The following is a 25,380-nucleotide window of genomic DNA, read 5'->3' as shown; positions in this document are numbered from 1 at the left end:
ATAGAAAGGAAAGATACAGGGTGGACTATCCCAAGTATTTATGATGGACGGTCAGGATGCAATTGACAAAGATGTGGCGTGGTGGAAATGTGCACGTACGTGCAGCGGAGTTAAGACTCCAGATTCCATAAACTGGACGAACCGAGACCCTAAAGCCCTTCCTCGGTCCCGTAGGCCGTAGTAGTGAAGAGAAGGCGAGGAGGAAGGGAAGATGAGTACGACACCAGTTCCAAGGAGAGAGAGTCCATGGGGAATGCCCGACGGAGACAATCGCCAACCTCAGGCACATAGGTGTAATGATCGAGCTGAGGATGTAATTCAGGTATGTCATTATACGAGAGACTCCCTATTACCCACTGGTTCTACTTCTATAAGGAATCCTTTTTTTTTTTTTTTGGTGGATACCTTGATCATGGAAGTCTTCATTAAGATTTTTCTGTGAATTTGACAGAGAGCGACTTGAATTAGCACCATCTTTTACCAGCTAATCACTTTTTAAACATTCATTTCTTTGACTCTCTGTAAGATTGAGGAGAAGCCTCAAATTCTTTTAAGGTATTGAGGAGAAGCCTTAAATTCTTTTAAGGTATTCAACTATGAGTAGGATTGAGGAGAAGCCCAAATTCTTTAATTCTTTTGCTGCAGTGGGTGCTCCTCCCACTGAAGTGGCTTTTGTGGCGTCAATGTGTTATGAGGGCGAGGAATTTAGCTTAATGCCAATTGAATTTGTGCACCAATAAGTTGGATTTAATGGGCTAGGTTGAGGAGTGATTTATATGTTATACTGGCTTTTAATTGCGTCCATTGGAATGGAGTTTCAGTGTGATAGTGATAAGACTGGGTGTAGGCCATCTTAATTCAAACAGCTACTTTTATCTGATCATGACAGTTGAATTGATCTGAGTTGCAGATTTCACTTCCTGACCTTGAGGTTTAGTGCAAGTCCTTCAATACAAATTTTCTCTTCATTTCCTAAAGATAGTGAAAGCATCCCATGAACAGACTTGACAGATCATCATTTGCCTTCTAACAAAAGATGACTAAGCTCAAGGTAGTCCCACCTTTTGGGCATGCCTCTTATTTCTTGATCATGGATGATGATTTTAAAGGACTATGAGTTGTCCATCAAATACACATTAGATTATGATAGAGTTGGGTGACTTAGTGGAGTCTTTTTGTTGGACTAGAAGGAACATTTTTGGTCCGCTATTCGGTGGCATACATGATGAATTATCCAAATTTCTTGGATCTTATGGTGGTCTCTAATATGAGCTTTGGCAAGAAGATACAACTACAATAACAACAAAAATTCAGTCTTATTTCAACTTAATGGGGTCAGCTACATGGTTCCATAAAAAAATAAATAAATAAGAGATGAGAGTAAGAGGAAAGAGACGCAGCCCAACCAGACAGGAGAATCTTAGCTAAATGGGGTCGGCAATATGGATCCTAGCCCTCCAATAGGCTCCATCCAAGGTCATACTTGGAACAAGGCTGAGACTATGCATGCCATCCAAGGTCATACTTGGAATAAGGCTGAGACTATGCACGTCATTCGTCACCACTTCGCCTATGGTCATTTGAGGCTTGCCCTTTGCTCTTTTAACTCCTTCAAATTAAATCAAATCATTCTTCCTTACTGGGGCATCCTCAGGCCTCCTTTGAATATGGTCATACCACCTCAAACGACTTTCATGGAGCTTGTCATTGATCGAGGTAACTCCCAAGTCAATTCTAATATGTTGATTCCTTACTTTATCCTTCCTAGTTTTGCCGCACATCCATCTTAACATCCTCATCTCAGCTACACATAACTTCTCTATATGGCACTTCTTAATTTTCCAACATTCCGCCCCATACATCATAGTTGGTCGCACAACACTCTTAGAGAAATTTCCCTTAAACTTTAAATGGATATGCCAATCACGTAATAGTCCTATAGATACCGTGGAATATTGAATGTAAAGATTGAAGATAGACTACCAATACTTCAGCATTAAAATCTTGCTTTTTAACAACCTCAATTGTTGTCTCCATTTCAGACAATGGCCCTTATTTTGCCTTTGCTATGCTATATAATAATTTTCACTGCAGGTGCCATGTTGGGCATTTTGCCATCCTGTTTCAGGACTTTACTCTTCCTATATTTGCCCTTGTTACCTAGTAGAGTACTAATTTTATCTCTCTTTATCAGATGATATGAGTTAGAAAAGATATTTTTGAAGTAGAGTTATTAATTTTTTATATGAACAAGTAGCAAGCTCATGATATGTATGATGTTATAGCAGTTTCATAGGACCCTAGGTATAAATCATACAACGAAAAACTCAGCCTTATCCCAACTTAATAGGGTCGGTTACATAGATCCGTACAAAACAAAATAGGGGAAAATGAAGTCTAAACCAAATAAGGGGAATGAAGAGATGAGAAATGAAATCATAGTTGTCAAGGTGTCTCCTAGCCCTAGGTGAATGCTAAACATCTAGGAAGCCTAGTTAGAGTCTGGGCGACTGTCGCCTTATTGCACTGGTGCAACACTTATTTATGTCAAATATCATGTATACATTTACTTAAGATATTATTCATAAATAAGCAAATACCCCCTATTTGAATCCAATATAAATAGTTAAAAATCAAATTCTAAAAGGATAAAAAGTCAACCCCCTGGTCCAAGAATAAAAATTGATTTTTTAGTTGCACGGGTGATTTTCAACTTTCAAATACTGGGGTTTTTCTCAATTCTGAAAATTTCATAAGTCTCATCACAGTAAAACATTGCTAAAAGTCAAAATTCTAGTAAAATAATCTTTTGTTTTAATAATTATTATTTTCATTTAGGAAATTTTAATGGAATTCGCGCACTTTAAAATAAGTTTTACCGGAACATAACTTTGCCATTAGATATCAGATTTAAAGAATCTTAGACTTGATGGAAAGCTAGCTTTGTGCTCTACCTAATTCAAAATGTCTCATGTGAAAATAAAGTCATTGGACCAATCAAACTTATTGTAGAACCAGAAATTTTCTCTAAATGTCGATTTTTATGTGGCTTATTATTGATTTTTGATGACTTGGTGTGGCTTAATGTTGATTTTTTTATACAAGATATATGTATCATACTAAAAAATGTTAGAAAAGAGGGAAAATAAAAAAATAACACTTAGTCTCCTTGTTTGCCTTAAGGCAAGAGACTTGTCGCCTAAGCACTTAGGTGGACTTCCAACGCCTTGGCGCCATTACTTCATCAGCTTTTGCGCAAAAAAGCCCCTCCTTGGTCTTCTGCTCATACGTCGACAGTTTAAGCTCTGAAGAAACTTTCTGAGAACCTCCCCACTCTCCAAATCCCTTCTACTGGAAAAGGAATTTTACAAACAGATGCCAGTGATACTCACTAGGGTGCAGTTCTCCTTGAAGAACAGACTCCACATCCCAAAAGAACTGTTTGTGGTTACAAGAGTGGTTCTTTCAAGCCTTCTGAAGCACATTATCATTCTACCTTTAAAGAAATCCTAGCAGTTAAGCGTGGCATAGAAAAATTCCAATTTCATCTTATTGGCCATAAGTTTCTCATTGAACTCGACATGTCAAGTTTTCCACGCATGCTTGAATTTCTACAGAAGATTCTTCCTCAAGCACAACTTCTCCGATGGGCTCAGTGATTCTCCCAATGGTCATTTGATGTTAAGCACATAACAGGAAAAGAAAATGTTTTGGCAGATTTCCTCTCCCGGCCTACCTCAACCTTTGCCATCATACCTTTACTGTTGCCCCATAACCTCTGGTGCCTTTACCTCTCAATCTCCACCTCCTGGCCATAACCTTTGCTGCTCTCTTCCACCTAACCTTCCGTATGAAATCTTACAAGATCTAACCCTAAGAAGAGTTATTTCTTACAGCAAAACCACAGCAATCCAACTCCTCGAAGTCTCTCTTCGCCGAGAAGGATTACCTTTCCCTGGCCTTTCCTACCATCCAGACTACCCGTACCTTACCCTGTTTTCTTTCACTACCTTACATTAATTACAAGACCTCCCCCTAATTTACAAATGTATATTTTGGCACCTCTGCTCAGTCCACACTATTGCCCTAAGCCTTCCCTTGAGCACCATCCATTGGTTTACCACCCGTTGGATGTTTCCCCATCGAGGTACTCCTAGACCTAACCTCACAATCCTCACCTTCCTACAACTTTTTGCTCCCATAGACCATTGGTTTAATCTCTTCTCCTCCCATCTCCCGGACACTATGGAAGAGCACCCAAACCAACACCATATTACCATCCTTTTCTATCGGCCTACTCTCATCCATCAAACCATTGAAAACCAACGACCTGCCATTATATTCATTACAATCATGATTTTCACGTAATCAACATCAAGCCATATGATCTTTTTACCACTAGGGTTCAACACAGAAATGAATGGAGATCTTTCTTGGCTACCATGTGCGCTGCTAATAACATCCTCCCAAGTTAAGTCCCAGCTCCTCTTCTCCTCCGCCTTGATACTGCATGGGAACTCCATCAAACAGGCAGACTCACTGATCCACGTATTGGCCAACTACTCGATGCCTACAATGACTGGTTAATTGACACTGCAGCTATTACCCAACCAGTAGTTCCGATAGTACTGATAGTAGTTAGTGGTTGGTCCCACATACTTATCATCTCGGGTTTGCTTAAAGTTGGTTGTTTTTGGTTTTTTGTTTTTAGGAGAATTATATTATCTCCTCGTGCAGCGTGTGCAGTGTGTATTATTAAAGCATTGTAACGTGTCCCTATGTATTATTAAAGCATTGTAACGTGTCCCATGTCCACTTGTTTTATGGGGTCCACTTGTTTGGGATCCTATGTTACTTTGCTCTTGTATTTGCTCTATATATAGAGCCTTATGAATGAATGAAAGACATCCGATCCCAAGGGTGTTTTGTGTTGGGTAACAAAAAAAAAAAAAAAAGACCTGGGTTTAGCCCTTTTCTTTCTCCCTCAAAACCGGCTTATCAGGAGAAGGCGCCCAGGGACTTAAGTATAGACTGCGGACGGGGTCCACGAGCGATGTGGGACTAAACTCCTTACGCAAGAGATAGACGTGCACTCACTCTCCCTCGGTCCGCCCGGCTCTGATACTAGATCTGGGTTTAGCCCTTTTCTTTCTCCCTCAAAACTGGCTTATCAGGAGAAGGCGCTCAGGGACTTAAGTGTAGACCGTGGATGGGATCCAGGAGCGATGTGGGACAAAACTCCTTACGCAGGAGATAGATGCGCACTCACTTTCCTTGATGTTGATTACGTGAAAATCAGGATTGTAATGAATATAATGGCAGGGTTGTTGGTTTTCAATGGTTTGATGGATGAGAGGTGGCCGATAGAAAAGGATGGTAATATGGTGTTGGTTTGGGTGCTCTTCCGTAGTGTCCGGGAGATGGGAGGAGAAGAGATTAAACCAATGGTCTATGGGAGCAAAAAGCTGTAGGAAGGTGAGGATTGTGAGGTTAGGTCTAGGAGTACCTCGATGGGGAAACATCCAACGGGTGGTAAACCAATGGATGGTGCTCAAGGGAAGGCTTAGGGCAATAGTGTGGACTGAGCAGAGGTGCCAAAATATACATTTGTAAATTAGGGGGAGGTCTTGTAATTAATGTAAGGTAGTGAAAGCAAACAGGGTAAGGTACGGGTAGTCTGGATGGTAGGAAAGGCCAGGGAAAGGTAATCCTTCTCGGCGAAGAGAGACTTCGAGGAGTTGGATTGCTGTGGTTTTGCTGTAAGAAATAACTGTTCTTAGTATAGGCGACGCCTAGGCGTCCAGGCGGTTTTCCTGGGGGCCTAGGCGACAGCCACCTTGTTGCACTGCATGTTGCCTTGTGTTTCGGCTCTTATTTATGCCAAATATCATTCAAGTAAATGTTCATTTACTTAAGATATTATTCATAAATAAGCAAATACCCCCTATTTGAATCCAATAAAAATAGTTTAAAAATCAAATTCCAAAAGGATAAAAAGTCAACCCCCCAGTCCAAGAACAAAAACTGGATTTTGGTTATAGGGACGATTTTCAACTTTTAAATACTAGGGTTTTTCTCAATTATGAAAATTTTATAAATTCTATCATGTTAAAACATTGCTAAAAACCAAAAGTCCGGTAAAAAAATATTTTGTTTTGATATTCATAAAATTATTTTCATTCAGGCGATTTTAACAGTATTCGCGCACTTAAAAATAAGTTTGACTGAAGCATAACTTTGTCATTGCAACTCAGATTTAAGTAATCTTAGACTTATTAGAAAGCTGGTTTTATATTATAACTAATACAAAAAGTCTCATGTAAAAATAAAATCATTTGACCAGTCAAACTTATTATAGAATAAGAACATTTTTGTAAATGTTGATTTTTTATAACTTAATATGACTTAATGGTAATTTTTTATGATTTGATGTGGCTAAATGTTGATTTTTAATGACTTGATATTGCTTAATCTTGATTTTTTATGATACAAAGTATATATAACTTACTAAATAATGTTAGAAAATAGGAAAAATAAAAAATAACACTTGTTCGCCTAGTTCGCCTTAAGGCGGGCGCCTTCTCGCCTAAGCGCTTAGACAACCCTCCACCGCCTTGGTTTGCCTTGGCGCCGTGACAACTATCGTTCTTAGGGTTAGATCTTGTAGGATTTCATACGGAAGGTTAAGTGGAAGAGAGGAGCAAAGGTTATGACCAGGAGGTGGAGATTGAGAGGTAGAGGCACCAGGGGTTATGGGGAACAGTGAAGACATGATGGCAAAGGTTGAGGTAGGCCGGGAGAGGAAATCTGCCAAAAACATTTTCTTTTCCTGTTATGTGCTTAAGATCAAATGACCATTGGGAGAACCAATAAGCCCATCAGAGAAGTTGTGCTTGAGGAAGAATCTTCTGTCGAAATTCAAACATGCGTGGAAAACTTGACATGTTGAGTTCAACGAGAAACTTATGGCCAATAAGATGAAATTGAAATTTTTCTATGCCACGCTTGACTTCTAGGATTTCTTTAACGGTAGAATGATAATATGCTTCAGAAGGCTTGAAAGAACTACTCTTGTAACCACAAATAGTTCTTTTGGGATGTGGAGTCTGTTCTTCAAGGAGAACTGCACCCCAGTGAGTATCACTGGCATCTGTTTGTAAAATTCTTTTTCCAGTAGAAGGGATCTGGAGAGTGGGGAGGTTCTCATAAAGTTTATTTAGAGCTTGAACTGCCGACGTATGAGCAGAAGACCAAGGAGGGGCTTTTTTGCGCAAAAGCTGATGAAGTAAAGAAGTATGCATGATTTGCTGTGGAAGAAACTCTGTCATATAATTGACTATCCCAAGAAATTGTTGAACCTGATTTTTTGTTAGAGGGCCATCTGGAAACAACTGTAAAGAAGTTGCAATATGAGGTTACAGCTTATATTGCCCTTTTGAGATGGTCACTCCGAGAAAATCAATTGTAGGGACACCAATTTGCATCTACTTAAGAGAGAACATAAGACCATAATCTTAAACAATTTGATGAAATTGGTGGAGAAGCCGCAGATGAGCTGTCTCATCTATAGAGAATAGAAGAATATCATCAATGTATATAAGAGCATGGTCTTGGATGGGAGCAAAGATCTTCATCATGGCTCTTTGGAAGATAGATGGAGCTGTCTTTAGACCAAAAGGCATTACTGTCCATTGTAAATGGTAGCCGGAAATGCAAAAAGTTGTCTTTGGTCTGTCCTCTGGAACAATTCTAAGTTGCCAAAAACCTGCTTTAAGGTCAAACTTGGAGAAGACAGTGGCATGGGCTAACAGGAGGAGCAAAGCCGGGCGAGTCGGAAGTGGAAATTTCTCATCAGCCAAGAAGAAATTTAATGGCCGATAATTAATTACCATTCTTAATTTTCCATGAACTTGTTCTGCTCGTTTGTTAACATAAAAAGCTTGGCATGCCCATGGAGAAAGAGTAGGTTCTAAAAGACCTTGGGACTGTAATTGCTGAATCTCTTGAACAGCTAATGAAAGATGATCTGGGTTTAGTCCTGGATGGCTGGCTTTTGTTGGATTTATGTCCTCATTCCTTTTGAAAGGAAGTTGAATGAAGAAGTCAGAGTTCTGCCATAAAGGAGGGGAACATATGGTGAGAAAATCCAAATGAAATTCTGCACATGATGTTGAAAGAATGTGGGCTTTGATTTCTTCAAACACCTGCAAAAAAGAGGTTAGAAATAGGAAACCAGGGAAAAAGATGTTATTTATACACAAGTCCTTGGGGAGTCCATCGGAGAGGGAGATGGCTGAGAACATCAAAACCTATGATGAGGTCTTTGCCTGGAAAATGGGTTCCTAAAATAGTATGGTTCAAAGACAAAGTAGGAAGAAGTTGGATTCTTATGGGATGTTTAGACACTAAATGGATATGGAATATCTCACCATTAGCTGCAAGAAAAGGTAGGGGTGGATCCTGAGTTTTCCAAAAGGTTTTGGGGAGGACTTTTGGGTTCAAAATTGTTGTAGCAGTTCCTGTATCTAAGAAGGCAATGAGTTTTATAGGTTTGGCATAAGGTTCAGGGATTATTTGGACCGAGACATGGGGGAGAGAAACAACCTGGCATGGGAGAAGAGAAGGGTGGAGGCTGGTCTAGGAAGGGGAAAGGAAAGGGATCACTTGGTAGAGGGGATCAAATTCCTCGGACTCGGAGAGAGAAGACTCTGGGTCTGAGTCTGAGTCTATAGCTGAAAAATCAATAGCAAATAGGGAAAGATCTATAGGGGCTTCATCAAGAGAGTATAAAGATTCGAGGTCCGCATCTTGAAGATCTTCATGGTGAAGAGAAGATAGCATGTGCATGACCTTATCTTTCTTGCGAGACATGGGACAATTTTTGGCAAAATGTCCACTTTTTCCATAGACATAACAAGCAGTGGACTTGTTTTTTCCCCAGTATTACTTTTTCTTGAGGAATCTCCATTTTTTTTTAAATTTTGGAGATCGGAAGGAGAATTTCTTCTTTGGTTTCCATTTCTGATGGTGAGAAAAAGGTGGAAACCTTCTGTGGTGAGAAGACTTCTTGGTATAACAATCATAAGATTTATCACCTTCGCACTTAATTTTGAGATAAGAAGTATCACAGGCTGAGGAAACCTTATCAGAATGATCTTGTAAATCTTTCCAGACCTTTTTGATGTTGCAAAGCTTATCAAGGGCAGTGAGTGCATAGCTGTAAAGAGAGCCAATGGTGCAAGAGGCTAAAAGAATATTCTGGTTTCTCAAAAATTGCTGTGTATCTGTGCCAAGAGGCTCTGGGAGAGAGTTCAAGAAAACCTGCTTTAGATTTTCATCATCAATACCACTGATTTTATGAAATCGGTCAGTCATTCTTGAGAAATGTTTGTCAAGATCTGGTCTGAGCAGAGAGCAACACTTTATTTGGAGGAATTCATCACGGGCCTTGGAAAGATCATTTGAAACTGGGCCGAGAAACTCTTGATAGAGAGTGGTAATAAATTGGCTCTCAGTAAGTTGCACAAGTTGCAGTTGTCTATAAGGACCAAGAGCTAAATACCATTCCCTGAGTTTTCCTTGGAGTCTTGCAACAAACTTGGACAAGACAGTGACAGTGGAAGCTCCTTCATGAAGTAATTCTGCATTGATCCATGCATGAACGTCTGCAATTCATGATGCCCATTTAGGAACAGGAATATCATCTAGAGTGAAAAATTGTTTAGGGTCCTGGTTTTGATATGGGGTAAAAGGTGTAGGTGGGACAGTCGGAGGTCTAGGTGGATCCTCGAGATTCTGTATTTCAGGATCATCGTCCATTTCTGAAACATGAGGTGCCGCATGGTATGGTCCTTCATTCATCAAAGAAGGTAGAGGATCTGTGATGGTAAGGTTTGTAAGATACTCAGATAAAAGATTTTCTGAGGGGGAAACAATGGTATAAATGGATTTAGGTGGTTGAGTAGATGCAGGGGTAGATGATGTAATAGCCTGAGAACTGGGTAGTGGGTTTGACACATGTGGTACTAGTGGTGGTGGTGCTAGGTATGGGACAGGCATAGGATAAGGGGTGAATGGAGGTGGTGCTGGTAGGGCATCTGTAAATTCGTCTTCATAGTCACTAAGATCCATAAGTGCGGTAGTGGATGTCCATGCTGGTGGAAGTCTACCACGGGCATGACCTCTGGTTGCTCGTGTTCTTTTAGGAAGAGCACGTTGTTGTCTCTGAAGTTCTTTCAATTCTTCAGTAGGAAAAGTCCTTGGAGAGGAGACAACTGGTGGAGCAGGAGAGGCATATATGGCAAAAGGATCTTGAGGAATGAAGCTTGGAACTGTTACTGGAAGCGGTTGCTGCCGACTTGAAGCAAAAGACGGAGGTTGTGACCGCTGTATCTGTTGCAGTTGGGCTTCAAGATATCGGAGATGCTTCTCCTTTTGTCCAATAAGGGCAAAAGCTATAGTAGTATCAACAACACTAGAGGCAATTCCAGCAAGTTCAGTATGAACCTGATCAATTTCTCGTCGTAAAGACTGTAGAAAGTGATCATGATGAATTAAAGTACCATGGGTTTGCTGTGTTTGGACCAAAATTCTTTCTAGATATTGATTCTGGACAATGGCATTCTCTGCTTGCCAATTCAGAGCAGCTTCTGCCTGAGAAATTTCAGAAGATTGTTCGGAAGCATGGATTGGAGATTTGACCTTCCAAACATGGCGAAAACCATGATTCAAGAGTGAGTGCGCGCCTATCTCCTGCTTAAGGAGTTTAGTCCCACATCGCTCGTGGATCCCGTCCGCGGTCTATACTTAAGTCCCTGGGTGCCTTCTTCTGATAAGCCGGTTTTGAGGGAGAAAGAAAAGAGCTAAACCCAGATCTGGTATCAGAGCCGGGCAGACCGGGGGAGAGTGAGTGCACGTCTATCTCCTGCGTAAGGAGTTTAGTCCCACATCGCTCGTGGATCCCATCCGCGGTCTATACTTAAGTCCCTTGGCGCCTTCTCCTAATATGCCGGTTTTGAGGGAGAAAGAAAAGGGCTAAACCCAAATCTATAAGAAGATGCAAATTGGCATCCCTACAATTGATTTTCTCGGAGTGACCATCTCAAAAGGGCAATATAAGCTGCAGCCTCATATTGCAACTTCTTTACAGTTGTTTCCAGATGGCCTTCTAACAAAAAATCAGGTTCAACAATTTCTTGGGATAGTCAATTATATGACAGAGTTTCTTCCACAGCAAATCATGCATATTTCCTTACTTCAGCTTTTATAAAAGATGAAAGTAAGAGGAAAGAGGCACGTCCCAATAAGTCAAGAGAATCTTAGTTACATGGATCCTTTCCCTCCAATAGGCTCTATCCGAGGTCATACTTGGGACAAGACCAAGACTATATATGTAATTACTTACAATTTCTCCTATGGTCATTTTGGGCCTGCTGCCCCTAGCTCTTGTAACTCCTTCAATCAAAATCTGATCAGTCATCTACTAAACATGGTCATACCACCTCAAATGACTTTCTCAAAGTTTGTCAATAGTCGGGGCAATTCCCAAATCATCTCTAATACGTTCATTATTTACTTTATCCTTCCTAGTTTTGCCACACATCCATCTTAACAACCTCATCTCTGCTACATATAGCTTCTCTATTTAATGCTTCTTAACTGCCCAACATTCAGCCCCATACATTATAGTCGGCTGTACAATCAAGGTTTAAAGTATCGGTTCGTATCGTATCATATGGCCAATACATATCGGTATTGGTCGATACCGATACAATACACTATTTTTTAAAATGCAGTCTATCTTAATGTATCAATATGATATGGATCGATACACAGCTAATACATATCGATATATACCGATACTTAAGATACGTGTCTACAAAACCCATTTCACTTTTGAAACAAAGCCTGTTCTTGCTGGCTGTACTTAAGTTTTCAAAATTTGAAGCACAACTGCACAATGGATCTCCCTTTCATTTCTTGAACTTATGGTTATGAAACATTCATAGAATACAATCCAAAACATGCAATCAAACTAATGTTTAAAGGATTGAAGTATAAAAAATCATCCATTGAATCTAAACATAGCACAAAACAGGTAAGTTGAAAAAACTCAAATTTTTTTGGTAAAACCATATTTTACTTCTATTTTTTGCTATGTTTGAGTAGATTTAGGTAAAACAAACTAAAACATTGCATCAATATGTTTATAGGTTTTAAAATTTCTCAAAAAGTCAACAATAGACTTATACTACATGTAAGAAACCTCATCCTTTATAAGAATTTCAATTGAATGCACTTATCTCTCAATACGGTGTTCTCTATTTTAATGTTTATGCATAATACATGTTATATGTTGCTTATTTTTTAATACAAAAGTGTACGACCATTTGTATCTTGTCTATTTATATGCTTATCTTTAGCTTATCTTGCGTATCTCTGATACGATATGATACACTCTAATACGTCTCTTAAAATTACTTGACCGATACCGATACGTTAATCCTTGGAGATACGCAAGTAGGTTTTTTACGAAATAATAGAACAAAATCCAGCAATCAGATGAACCTGAAATTCAGGTTAATTTCTCCTATTAGTGAAAGAAACCCTTGCTGAAAATCCCTGGTTAGTCCAATGGGAAGATCTGCTTTAATGGAGGATTGCAGAAAACAGAACTTAAATCATTCAGCAATCTATTGCTAAGTGAACTAGTGAATCGCAGACATAAAAGATGGACAGAATTGCAGAAAACAATATAGCAGTACCATAACAAGAACTAGAGAGAGAAGAATGATAACTATGGCTTCCCACCAACAAGAACCATAATCTCACCAACCTCCAAGGATTTCCCACCCTTAACCAAGGATTAAAGTATCGGTATCGGTATCGGAGTGTATCGCATCGTATCGGAGATACGCAAAAGATACGTGCATAAATGGATAGGGAACACATTTTTATACACTTTTACATTAAAAAACAGTTAAAAAAAGTTATATATAACATGTAGAATGCATAAATACTTAAATAGAGGGTATCGTATTGATAGACAAATATATTGAGTTGAAAATGTTCAAAATGATGAGGTTTAAGTTTCTTACAGTTTTTTCTTTCCTCATTGCCATTGTCACTGTGATGAGTGCCATGAAGAGTGTCGTGGTGGTTCAAATCCTTAGCTAGGACCTTCTTCTTCAATAGGAGCAACTACGATGTTCTGCACTTGTCGAATATAGGCACAATATTTACCCCAGTCGAAATATTTATGGTAGTGGGTCTCCCATTCATTGTAGAATCTTCTATACTGCTCAGGAGTGGCCAGTGTTGGTCCTGCATAAGTCCCATATCCATAACCTGAAGAAGCACCCGAAGATACATGGTGTCCATGTCCGTGTCCAGATGAGGAACCAGCATGATCTGAACTTCTGTACTGCTCTGGATTGGCAAATGATTGTTCTGCATAAGTCCCATATCCATAGGCTAAAGATGCATCTGAAGATTCATGGTGTCCATGTCCGGATGAGGAATCAACAAGATCTGAACTAATGCACATTGACTCCATGCTACTCATCAATGCATCAGTAGCACTCGGATTGTGGGATCGCCTACGCCCCGGACTATAAGACTTTGGTTGTGTGCGAGCACCATGATGGTTATCTTGGATTGCATGTGTAAATGCAACCTCCTCTGTGAAATGTAGTGGTATATAAGTTTGGCCACCACCACCACCACCATCACCACCACCACCATCATCATCATCATTACCATCATCATAATCATCATCATCATCAACAGCAGTAGCACCATCCTTGTCTTGATCATCATCATCATCATAACTATCTGGTTGAGTTACACTATATGTAGCACCTGATCTCGTCCTCCTAATATCGCCATCATTGGAGCTATCATCATCCTCTTCCATAGCTGATGGTGTTTGGGTTTCATCATCAACAATTTTTTTAAAATCTTCATTTATATCTCTAATGAGGTCATCTATAATGGGATCAGGTGTGGTTTCTCGTCGATCTTCAGATAATTTGTCCAACACTAAAACATTTTCAGTCTCCTCAATCCATCCCCTAACTGGATCTTCCTCGTCGAGTATATGGGTGATGTCAATTGGGTTGACATCAATATCATCCCTTGATTTCTCCAACTCTAAATATTTCATCTTCAATTTCATGTTGTAGTGCACATACACTATCTTCTCCAGCTTCTCATAACTCAGACGATTCCGAGGTTTTGTGTGTATCAATCCGAACGTACTCCAGTTACGTTCGCAACCACTTGAGGATGCCGTGCATGATAATATTTTCATTGCGATTGGCCTCAAGTTTGGAGCGCTCCATCCATAGTTCATCCACCAATCAGTTGTAGTACAAAGGTAATTGCAACATTAGGAATTTGAAATACAAGGATAGTTGATTAAGCCTAAATTACCAGGGCATTGTGTTTCTCTAGCACGGATAGCTAAATGATCAGCAAACCTTTGAGTGGTCTCTCGGAAGTACTTCACCTATACATGTATTAACATATTAATATGCCACTCAATGTATTAAATATTAATCAATGATTCAATATGTAAGTTTAATAGACTACTAACCTCTTCAACTGCATCTTTAGCCGAATCAATATTAGGAGTTAACTTGTTGATAACATCCTTCAAAGATTCCATCAAATCTTTCCTAAACCTTAAATTGTTCTTGTAGTGTTGATCCGGATTCAAATAATAGGCGGCACATTGACATTGTTACATATCACTTATTGTTAACGATTAAATATATTAAATTACTAATAAAGTAACTTATAAATTTAATTGAGAAAATACCTGCCCGATGAAGGTCTTGAACCAAATTATTTTCCCATCAACGATTTATAATCTTCAAAAATGCCTTAAATGACTTTGGGTTCTCCTCTTCTATCTTTTGTTTGACAACTTCCATACAATGCACTATATTTCCCATCGTCTGTGCCTTATCACCATCAACTACTTTAAGTATCTCAAATAGTGGTTGCATAATCTTAGTAAATCGGTATATCATTTCCCAAAACTTTGTTAAGGTGATTAGGTCTTGAATAGTTTTTTCAATTTCAGTGGTTGCATATCTACTACTGAACCACTCATTAGAGGTGAATGACTTAACTAGCCCTTCCTTCCATTTTTGAATACTATCAAGTGCAGTATAATTTGTTGCAAACCTTGTTGCTGCAGGCCTCACCAAGTCACCTTTTGTGTACTTTCTCATCAATGCCAACACCCAGCCGTGATTGTAGATGAAGTTGGTGATCATCTTGGCATCAGAAACCAATGTCTGCACTTTGTTCATTTCACCAATGTCCTTGAACATCAAATCAATACAATGGGCTGCACATGGTGTCCAGTATAAGGTGGGATACTTCACCATAAGTAAAGTACCAGCCTTTTTGAAATTGGAGGCATTATCAGTCACAACCTGGACAACATTATCTGGCCCAACTTCCTGAACAACTTCATCCATTAATTTAAACAAATACATTAAGTCCTTTATATCTGAGGATGCGTTGAAAGACTTATGGAATATTGTTTTCCCATCACAATATATCAGAAAATTGATGATGGACATCCCCGTCGGTCTACTGCACCCATCACACATGATGGTCACTCCATATTCAGGCCATTTATATTTAAATTCTTCAATGTATTCATCCACCTCTTTCACAATAGTATCTAAGTATGGCCCTGCAATTTCATGGGGTGTGGGTGTCTTCACATTTTTCCCACATGTCTGAATCTCCTTGACCATAGCCTTGAAGTATGGATCTTTAGTTTTGTGAGGTGGAATCATAGAACTGTGGAACCACCTAGAGATTGCTTTCTCAATTTTCTTACTCAATGTTTTTGGTTGGAAAGCCTCTTCAATCTTTTGTTACTCTTCATCATGATGTTTATATGGTGCATCCATGGTTTTAAGTATCGGTGTGTATCGTGCCGTATCGGCCGATACGTATCCGTATCGATAGGCATCGGCACGATACATACCGATACGCTACGGTGAATTTTGGGCCTCTTTTTGTGTATCGGCGTATCGTATCGTGCCGTATCGTATCGGTACCGATATGTACGATACGAACTTTTGAAAATCTGAAAATTCCTGAGTATCGGTACGTATCGAAGGTATCGTATAGTATCGAGCCGTATCATACTGTATCAGTACGATACGGCTGCTTAAGTGTGAATTTTTTGTTGTTTGAAACAAACACTTCACACTCTCACCAACAGTTTTCTAGATTTTTTATATGTTATGTAAAAACAAGTGTTCTACAACTTCCATGAAAATTTTTTATTTTTCTCAAAAAAAAATATATTTTTTAATTTTTTTATTCCGAAATTAATTTAAAAAAAAAATCCCCAAATTTTTTTTTTTCAGAAAATTTAGTTCATTCAACTCTTAAAAATAATGTCATAACTTATAATTACTAAGTACATGATTTCAAATGAAACCCACATTTTTTCCCCCAAAAAAGTGAGGGTTTCAAATTTTTTTTTTAATTTCTTAGATCTACTCAAATATATTGGTCCACACTTTGTTGATTTTTTATATGTTATTTAAAAACATTTAATCTACAACTTCTATAAAAAAATTTAATTTTTTTACAATGAATGGGAGACCCACTACCATAAATATTTCGACTGGGGTAAATATTGTGCCTATATTCGACAAGTGCAGAATATCATCGTAGTTGCTCCTATTGAAGAAGAAGGTCCTAGCCATGGATTTAAACCACCACGACACTCTTCACGGCACTCATCATAGTGGCAATGGCAATGAGGAAAGAAAAAACTGTAAGAAACTCAAACCTCATCATTTTGAACATTTTCAACTCAATATATTTGTCTATCAATACGATACCCTCTACTTAAGTATTTATGCATTATACATGTTATATATAGCTTTTTTTAACTATTTTTTTATGCAAAAGTGTATAAAAATGTGTTCCCTATCCATTATGTGCGTATCTTTAGCGTATCTCCGATACGATACGATACCCTCCGATACGTATCTTAATTTTGACTGACCGATACGGTGACCGATACCGATACTTTAATCCTTGGGTGCATCTCTCATATCTCTAATTTCTGGGTTCCTTTTCCCCTTACCTCTACCACTGGAGGCAAATTTGTCAAACATGCCCTTCATAGTGCCTCCAATATCTACACTTGGATGACTTCTAGAGCCAGAACCTTGTTCATAAATCAGCGGGCCACCACACCTAGGTCCTACATATTGACTTCTTCTCAGCTGTTCTGCTATTCATTGTTTTTCTTTTGCTTCCTCCCTTGAAATATGTATCGCTCGTGCAAGCTGTTGATCTTCATCCTCTGCCTCCATATCAGATCCTTCATAATCCTCATGATCCCTTAGATTCTCAACCATTCTATCATCTTCTTCAACAGCTTTTTTTGCTTTATCTCTACTTCCCCTTAAGTTCTTCCTCATTGCTTTGCTTATTTTATCTAGGCACTTGTTACATTTGGCAACATTAGAAAATCCTCCAGCCAAATGTTGTTTATGTCTAGTAATTCCACCTCCTAGGTGGATAGTGTCACAGTAATTGCATTTTGTACACAACCTATTGCCTTATACTTTCTCGGTTGTAGCCCATCCAATATCCCTAGTCCGTTCTTTAGGCGCCATCTTCCTACAAAGATACGTAATGAATCTTAATATGCATATATATTGATTTTGTATTTAGTACATAATAGCATTTTTTTTAGAAACTAAAATGAGATGCATCCAAAGAAAAAAAAAAGATTTTTTTATATTTTTCCAAATTTACATAAATTTGAAATGCACATTTTTTTTGGAAAAAATTGTGCATCTAATTTTACATCATGGTCATTGGCCAAGTAAATTATATATATTTTTTTAAACTAAAATGAACTGAATTTTCTAAAAAAAAAAAATTTGTATTTTTTTAGTATTTTTCTTATTTTTTAATTAATTTTTGAAATTAAAAAAAAAATAAAAAATACAAACTGTTTAGAAAAAATCAATTTTTTTATAGAAGTTGTAGATTAAATGTTTTTAAAGAACATATAAAAAATTAACAAAGTGTGGACCAATATATTTTAGTAGATCTAAGAAATAAAAAAATAATTTGAAACCTTCACTTTTTTGGGGAAAAATGTGGGTTTTATTTGAAATCATGTATTTAGTAATTATAAGTTATGACATTATTTTTAAGAGGAATGAACTAAATTTTCTAAAAAAAAAAAAAAAAATTTTTTTTTTTGGGATTTTTTTTTTTTTAATTAATTTCTGAATAAAAAAATTTAACAAAATATATTTTTTTGAGAAAAATCAAAATTTTCCATGGAAGTTGTAGAACACTTGTTTTTACATAACATGTAAAAAATCTAAACATTTTTAACCATTGAGCATGAGTAGATCTAAGAAATTTGAAAAAAATTGAAACCCTCATTTTCTCTTGAAAAAAGTGTGTAAATCCTTATAAATCCAATGATTTCATGTAATAATGATGCACAAAATGTGATTCTAAGTATGATGAACCTTAGATTTATAAAAAAAACTTGAAAATCTAAGGTTAAAGTTGAAAAAAGTGAGTAAAGATTCAAGAACTTACTATTCAAGACTTTCAAGTTCAAGGTTCTTCTTAGACTATGTTTTTCTCCTTCTTTGAACCATTCACTTCCACAATGTTTCTTTCAATCTACCATTTGAGTCTCCAAAAAGGTGTGTGAATCAAAGGGTAAGAAAGAAGAGAAATATAGAAAACTGTTGGTGAGAGTTTGAAGTGTTTGTTTCAAACAACAAAAGGCACATTCATAGTTAAGTAGCCATATCGTACCGTATCGGTTCGATACTGTACGATACAGTCGATACGGTACCAATACGTACCAATACTCATGGGAATTTTCATGTTTTCAAAAGTTCGTATCGTAGAGTATCGTGCGTATCAGTAAGGCACGATACGGTACTACCAATACACCGGTACACAAAAGAGGGCCCAAAATTCCCTGTAGCGTATCCGTATGTATCATGCCAATGCCTACCGATACCGATATGTATCGGCCGATATAGCACGATACGCACCGATACTTAAAACCATGCCCATAACTGAATCTCACAGCATGTATACTTTCTCAGCAGCAAAAGAAAATGCTCAAGTCAAAATCTCATCAATCAAATTCGTGTACAAGGTTGTAGCCCCTTACAAACTTATATAGAAGACTCAAAAAATACTCAAAACACTAAAAATGAAAGCCTAATCCAATCTGTTACTAATAAGGTGTTACTAATAAGATAACATAAACTGACTAGGAAACTAAAATAATGAAAGAAATTGACTCAAAACAAGAGTCTAACTAAACTAATGAAGTAAATCTCGTTTTCTTCCTTTCGAGCTATATTTTAAGCACATTAAAGTAGTCTATTACAAAGAAACCCATGAGATCGAAAGCCCAACACTTACATAACCCAACCCAAGTGATGCAGATACCTTGGCTTTGCTGGACCGAACCACCCCACTATGGATGCCTAATCCAAGACACAACCAACCCAAATCGATATTCTGGTCTGGCAAGAGTTGGTAGTTGATAATTAGGGAAGCAATCATAGTATATTTGATTCTGTTTTGTTTTAGAAGTAGTTCCTTTTGGAATAGTTAGTTTCTATTTTAGAGCAGTTTCTATCTTTTAATTGGTTTCCAATTTTATGCAATGAGTTCTTTAAATGGCTGTAAAACGATTCTAGAGAGGAGGTTTTGAGAATTGAAAGAATAAATTGAAGTTGAGTTCTAATTGTGTAGCCTGTGGGCTTGTTGTGCGTGTGCTCTCTTCCCCCCCACCCCCCTCTTCTTCTTCTCTCCTTTGTGAGAAACACCTCCTTTTTCTCCTCCGTTTCTAGTTTGTCTTCCCATTCCCTGTTTTTGGGTGGTACCTACAGCCTTGGACAGTGACTTCAAACTCATTGGTGCTTCGTTGGTTTGGGCTAAAGTTTATTGGGTTACTTCCTTACCTGTAGGCAACCTAATACCTATGGTATGAGTGCTTGATGATGAGTATACTGTGAGATCTGAAACCTGCGACTCATGTTCTCTCAAGCTACCCGCAGATCTGAGTTCGGGAGGTTATATCTCTCTTGGTTGATGACTTTTGGAGGTGCTAGGGCTTGAGAGCAGAAGGGTTTCAGAGTAGCTTCCTATGCCTGGAAACTCATGTGGAGCAGATTAGTGGTGAAGGACGAATCAAACATGACTACTAATTGGAGTTCCACTCCCTTTCTGGTTCTAACGCAAGGTTGAAGAAGAATCATGAGTTTGCTGTTTAGTTCTCTTTTATTCTGATTTCCTGTTATACCTTTCTCTTTGCCTCTAATTCTCTCATATCCCATATTACTATTTTGCTTCCTAGTTTATTCCCACTAAATAATTACTAATTCCCCTTAAGTCCCATCTCCCAAGTAGCTCATTAGTTAATCTGGTTATTTACAACTCGGCTACTCTCTTTATAACTTCAGTTTATTTATAATACTGCCACTGCATCTTGATTATTGAGTTCTCTCATTTGGGTGGGCCCATTAAGCGAACTGAACATGGTTTTTTAAATCCCGGTATCGCATTACCAAGCCTTATTTCCAATAAAATAAGCCCTTAAGTGACTTATCTGCATCATTATTAGTATGTTTATTGAGAATAATTATTAAGAATAGCTTAAATATAGATATAAAAAAGCATCAATCAGGGGGGAAATCGCTCGATCGGTTACATCGACTGGCAGCCCACAAGGGGCTGTGCAAAAAAGTGGATTTTTAACTTCTGAAATATTAGCCAGTTTTATCATATACTCTTTAAGTTAAAAAGCTCCCAATCAAGTCAAGGTCTTTCCCGAAGGAACAATGCCAAAAGATGCCTAAGACAAGGTATACCAATATGGTTCAGTATAGGTCTTTTGGGTTAGGTGTCTTTGGTGTCTAGAGTGAGAATCGCTTTACATATATACTTAGGATTTGCATGATTTACAAATTATAGAACGAAAAATCACAAGTCTAGAGATTTCATCCAGTGAAGTCCTTGATAAATAATCCTTTGAAGTCTTGACCCATTCTATCAATGACCATCTCCAACTGGGCTGGACTTATGCAAGGCTCTTGATTACTCTTGGAATTTTTCAATTGCGGCCACACATAGGAAGGCCAAGCTCATTAGAGACATGACCAACCAAGGAACTAACAACACAAAGCATCCTGCACACTATGAGACTTAAGAGAGAGGAGAGATTAGATATACCAATAAGAGTAAGCTTTTTCATATTTGAACACAAGTAAGGAATCACTAAAAACATCCATAGATATGCGATGTTTGTATATGAAGGGTAAAGAAGGAACTGCGTTGGAGGGAGAAGTGGAACCTGCATACCTGATTAACATCACCAGCTCATGTTACAAATTGATGTTGGTGTCGAACACTCACCATCTCAACTCTCGTACCACAGAAGCCCCAACTATGCTCTTTTGAATAAATTGTTAGATATAAAGCATTTTTACGCTTTTTTCCATGGAGTATCACACTCAGCTTGGTATTTCTACTAATACCGTTCATTGGTAGAAATATCACACTCGGCTTGCCACTGCACCCCCACCTAGACGATGCCTAAGCACTTAGTGGGTGACCGGCACCATGGCTCACCATGGCACACCCTAACAACTATGGTGGCAACTTCTCTCTCTTAAAGGTTAGTAGTGGTGCTCACCAATTACTTCCATCATTTAATCTTATGAGAGACTCCTCATTGGCAGCTAATGAGTCATAATGCTAGTTCTTAACCCTCTGGATCCAGCTGAAGCCGGCTGTAGAAACCATCCAAATTCTTTGTTGGACTAGTTAGTTGAAGTGGGTTTGGAAGAACAGCATCTGCATTTGGGAAAGTAAATTTATTTTAATCAGGTTTTGGGGCCTTTGGCATTTCCTTTTTTGTTGTAATTTGTGCTGGTGTGGCTCTTCTTTTTTATTCTAATAAAATCCATGGAGACAACGTAGATGGGACTTGACAGAAGTATTAAGAATAAAACAAACAAAATATAACATGAGGGAAAAGAAACGGGGAAAAAAACTGTTACGCTAGCAAAGGAAACTCAAATTGCTTTCACGCATTTGCTAGAGGATGGTTGCTCTTCTTATTCTTCTTCACACCCCCCCCCCTCCCTCTTATCTGACTATAGTAAGCAATGATCTAGAATGATATATGAACGTTAGAAGCAACAACTATGGAGACAAGAGAGATATACAGGCTAAGGGTGGGGATTCATCTTAGTGGAGGGAGAGAAATTTTGAGAGACGACAAATAGGGGAGAGCTGAGAAGCTCTTCGTTTGTTGTTCTTCTCCAACACCACTCCCTTTGGGATATATTATTGAATTTAGTCTGCTTTGGTAGATTTCATGTTGGATTCAACAATGTAAACTGGATCTCAATGTCATTATATTTTCTTGAATATATTCATATTTTGGATATTTTCTCTGAGGTTTATCTGTCACTAGGCTTTACTTGACCGTAAAACACTTCATACCCGGTGAAAAAAAAATTCTCTGTGTTCTTTATTGAAATAATGATGATTGGGTTCAGAGTAGGGGAAAAGAGCAGTGAAAAACCTACGTTTGCGCTGTTGATCTTCATATTTCTTTTCACATCTCTTCATTATAGTGTCTTCTGATCCTGGCTGTGGCGGTAAGCAATACTGAGTATGTTTATAATGGGATTTGAACCATGAAGATGCTTGTGGAGATCCGAGAAGACTTGTTATATTTGACCTTCAATAAGACTTGCATTTTATTCCCCCCCCCCCCCCAATAAGCTCAAGAAATGTTTTCATCTTCTAAAACTGGTTTGTGTGTGTATCAGGGTACACGAGATTTTCTTCCCCTAGCTTTTTACATGCATCTCCTATGACGGTCTTATTATCTCTTCATTGTATTGTATTGTATTGTAATTATTTTCATCAAATGTTGTGTGGGTGTGGGTATTTTAATGCTTTTTTGGTCTCTATGATAACACTTTGCTATTTGAAAATTCTCTAGGCTTGCTTTGAAGGGAATCCATTTAAAACAGTTCCAGGTCCTTTCAAGCTCTTCTGGCAATGCATGCGTTCGAAACCAGGGTATGCTTGTGCTCCTTTACCATGTATTTATTTGAAAGAATATTTTACAATTTCAGAATTTGTTTAGAGAACCACAGGACCTGCATATGTGATTGGGTGTGATGGTATCTGCTTTAAATGAAAAATAAGATGAAATTCCCACCTCTGCCCTTGAACTGGAAAGTTCTCAATCAGATGTTGGGGGGTCCTCTAGATAAGGAACTCTGTGGTCCCGCTAGCAATGCTCTTGGAACTTCAATTTATAACACACAGCTGTGTGGTGTTTAGATGGCTTGTAACCTAAGGTCAATTGAAGTTTCCAAAGAAGTTGGTTTGCTTGCTTGAAGCTTCATTGACTGTGAGTTGAGTCCATAAGCTGGATGAATTTCAGTCCTTGAATTTGTTCATCTTACATGCTGTGTATTTTTCAAAACTGTTGGCATTGTACTTTTGAACTGCAACAACTTTGAAAGTTGATATAACCATCACAAGAGGGTATTTTGCATTCCAAAATATGGGATGGAGATTAGCACCTTACTTTCCCCAGAAATGTGCCTTTTTTTTTTTCCTTTTTTTTTTTTTTAAATGAAGTTAGTTTATTAGCCTAAATGGGTTTTGCATAATTGACAAAAGTCAAAAGGAATTCTTATAATATGAAAATGTTCAGTTGTGCTATGATTTATTCTCAAGGGAAAAGGTTCTCCGTGCTGCTAGGGTGGAATGGAATCTCCCACACCTTCCTACTCCAACATGTTTATTAACCATTGGATGGGGAACACGGGGGGAGGGGGGGGGAGGAAGATCCAAACCGTTCAATCTGACTGCCACTCTCTCTCTCTCTCTCTCTCTCTCTCTACAGTGCTGCTGCACCCTCCACATCTCTCTCGTCCTCCACCATCACCACCCCCATTGCCACTAGCTCTCCCACCACGTCATCCCCTTCTACCCGTGTGCCCTCACCTCCTCCATTGCTATCCATAATCATCAAACACAAGTCACAAAAGCAGAGTGTTCATATCCACCTCACTTTCTCTACTCAACTTTATTAAAATCCTTCCCTTCCTGCATTTTGATTTCTCTGCAGTCCACACCCAAGAGCTTCATAAATTAACCTCCCTCAGAAAATAGAACAAACACAATGGCCAGTGTCACACTCTCTGCTTTCCCATCCTTGACCGGCCTAAAGTCCCTAGCAACCTACAGAGTAGGCACCACCACAAAGGTTGTCTGCCCCTACTCCCATGGTCAACGGTGTGAAGGCATCACTGAAATAGGTGGGAGTGCCTGTTGTGTGGCCACCTGCACAAGTGCAATGCCTGCCAGCAATGCTATGGGGGCCGAGATCTTGCTGTGCAGAGACGATGGGTGCTGGCGTTTGCACTATGCTTGCCAGCGCTTGAGGGAAGATCACCTTCAAGAACAATGCTGGGTTCCCCCACAATGTAGTGTTCGACAAGGATGAGATTCCAGCTGGTATCGATGCTTCAGCCATCTCAATGAGTGGGGAAGATCTTCTCAATGGCGCTGTTGAGACCTATGCAGTCACCTTCAACAAGAAGGGCACCTGTGCTTTCTACTGCTCTCCTCACCAAGCAGCTGCAAGAGGAGATTGGAGGGGTCTGCAGCCGGGGATCAGAGGCCGCAACTGGGGATCTGAAGGAGACTGCAAGCAGGGACCGTGCATTAGCCAGTATTGGAAGGGGAAGTGGGAGGAGGGGGCTAGTGACGATGGGGCAACTTGCATAGGAGTCTATGCTGAGGAGAGAGAGATTCAAGGGGCAGTGGACTGCAGCAGTGAACTGGGGAAGAGGGCGTAAAAGAGGGTTCAGCGGCAGTGGAGAAAAAGATGCGATGGTGAACAGATTGAATGATTTAGATCTTTTTCTCCCCATCCGACCTAGGGGGGTGCAGCAGATTTCATTCTACTCTGGCAGCTCAGAGAACCTTTTCACTATTCTTAATTACCACTTGATGTTCTCTTCTTTTTTTTCTTTTTCTTTTTTTTTTTTTTTGCAGGGAGGAGCCCACAGAGCCGTTTCACTATTTGCAGCTTGATCCCCCCAAAAGAGAAGAAATCAAACTTGAGTAAAGCATTTATAGTGTTGTCAGTGTTTTAAATCCATAAATTGTGAAAGTTATATTCTGAACCTTTTTTTTTTTTTCCCCTTTATTTTGGTAGTATACATTCATAATAAAAGACACTGTTGGGAGAGTATTGCTTGGAATTCAATTAAGTGATTACTTTCCATTCTC

General features: G+C 38.7%; 1 protein-coding gene and 1 pseudogene across 1 annotated transcript; both read left to right on the top strand.

The window, feature by feature from the left end:
* The first annotated feature begins 174 nt into the window (after positions 1 to 174).
* On the top strand, positions 175 to 25,380 carry LOC122081625. Its single transcript, XM_042648808.1, has 3 exons — positions 175 to 322; positions 23,069 to 23,148; positions 25,144 to 25,380. The coding sequence occupies exons 1-3, from the start codon at positions 212 to 214 to the stop codon at positions 25,214 to 25,216; spliced, it is 264 nt and encodes an 87-aa protein (XP_042504742.1). The 5' UTR covers positions 175 to 211; the 3' UTR covers positions 25,217 to 25,380.
* LOC122081624 lies at positions 23,159 to 25,193 on the top strand (annotated as a pseudogene).

This window comes from Macadamia integrifolia, chromosome 6 (genome assembly GCF_013358625.1).
Source record: "Macadamia integrifolia cultivar HAES 741 chromosome 6, SCU_Mint_v3, whole genome shotgun sequence".
Lineage (NCBI taxonomy): Eukaryota > Viridiplantae > Streptophyta > Magnoliopsida > Proteales > Proteaceae > Macadamia > Macadamia integrifolia.
Note: the sequence above shows the minus strand (reverse complement) of the source record. Positions and strands in the feature narration are given on the sequence as shown.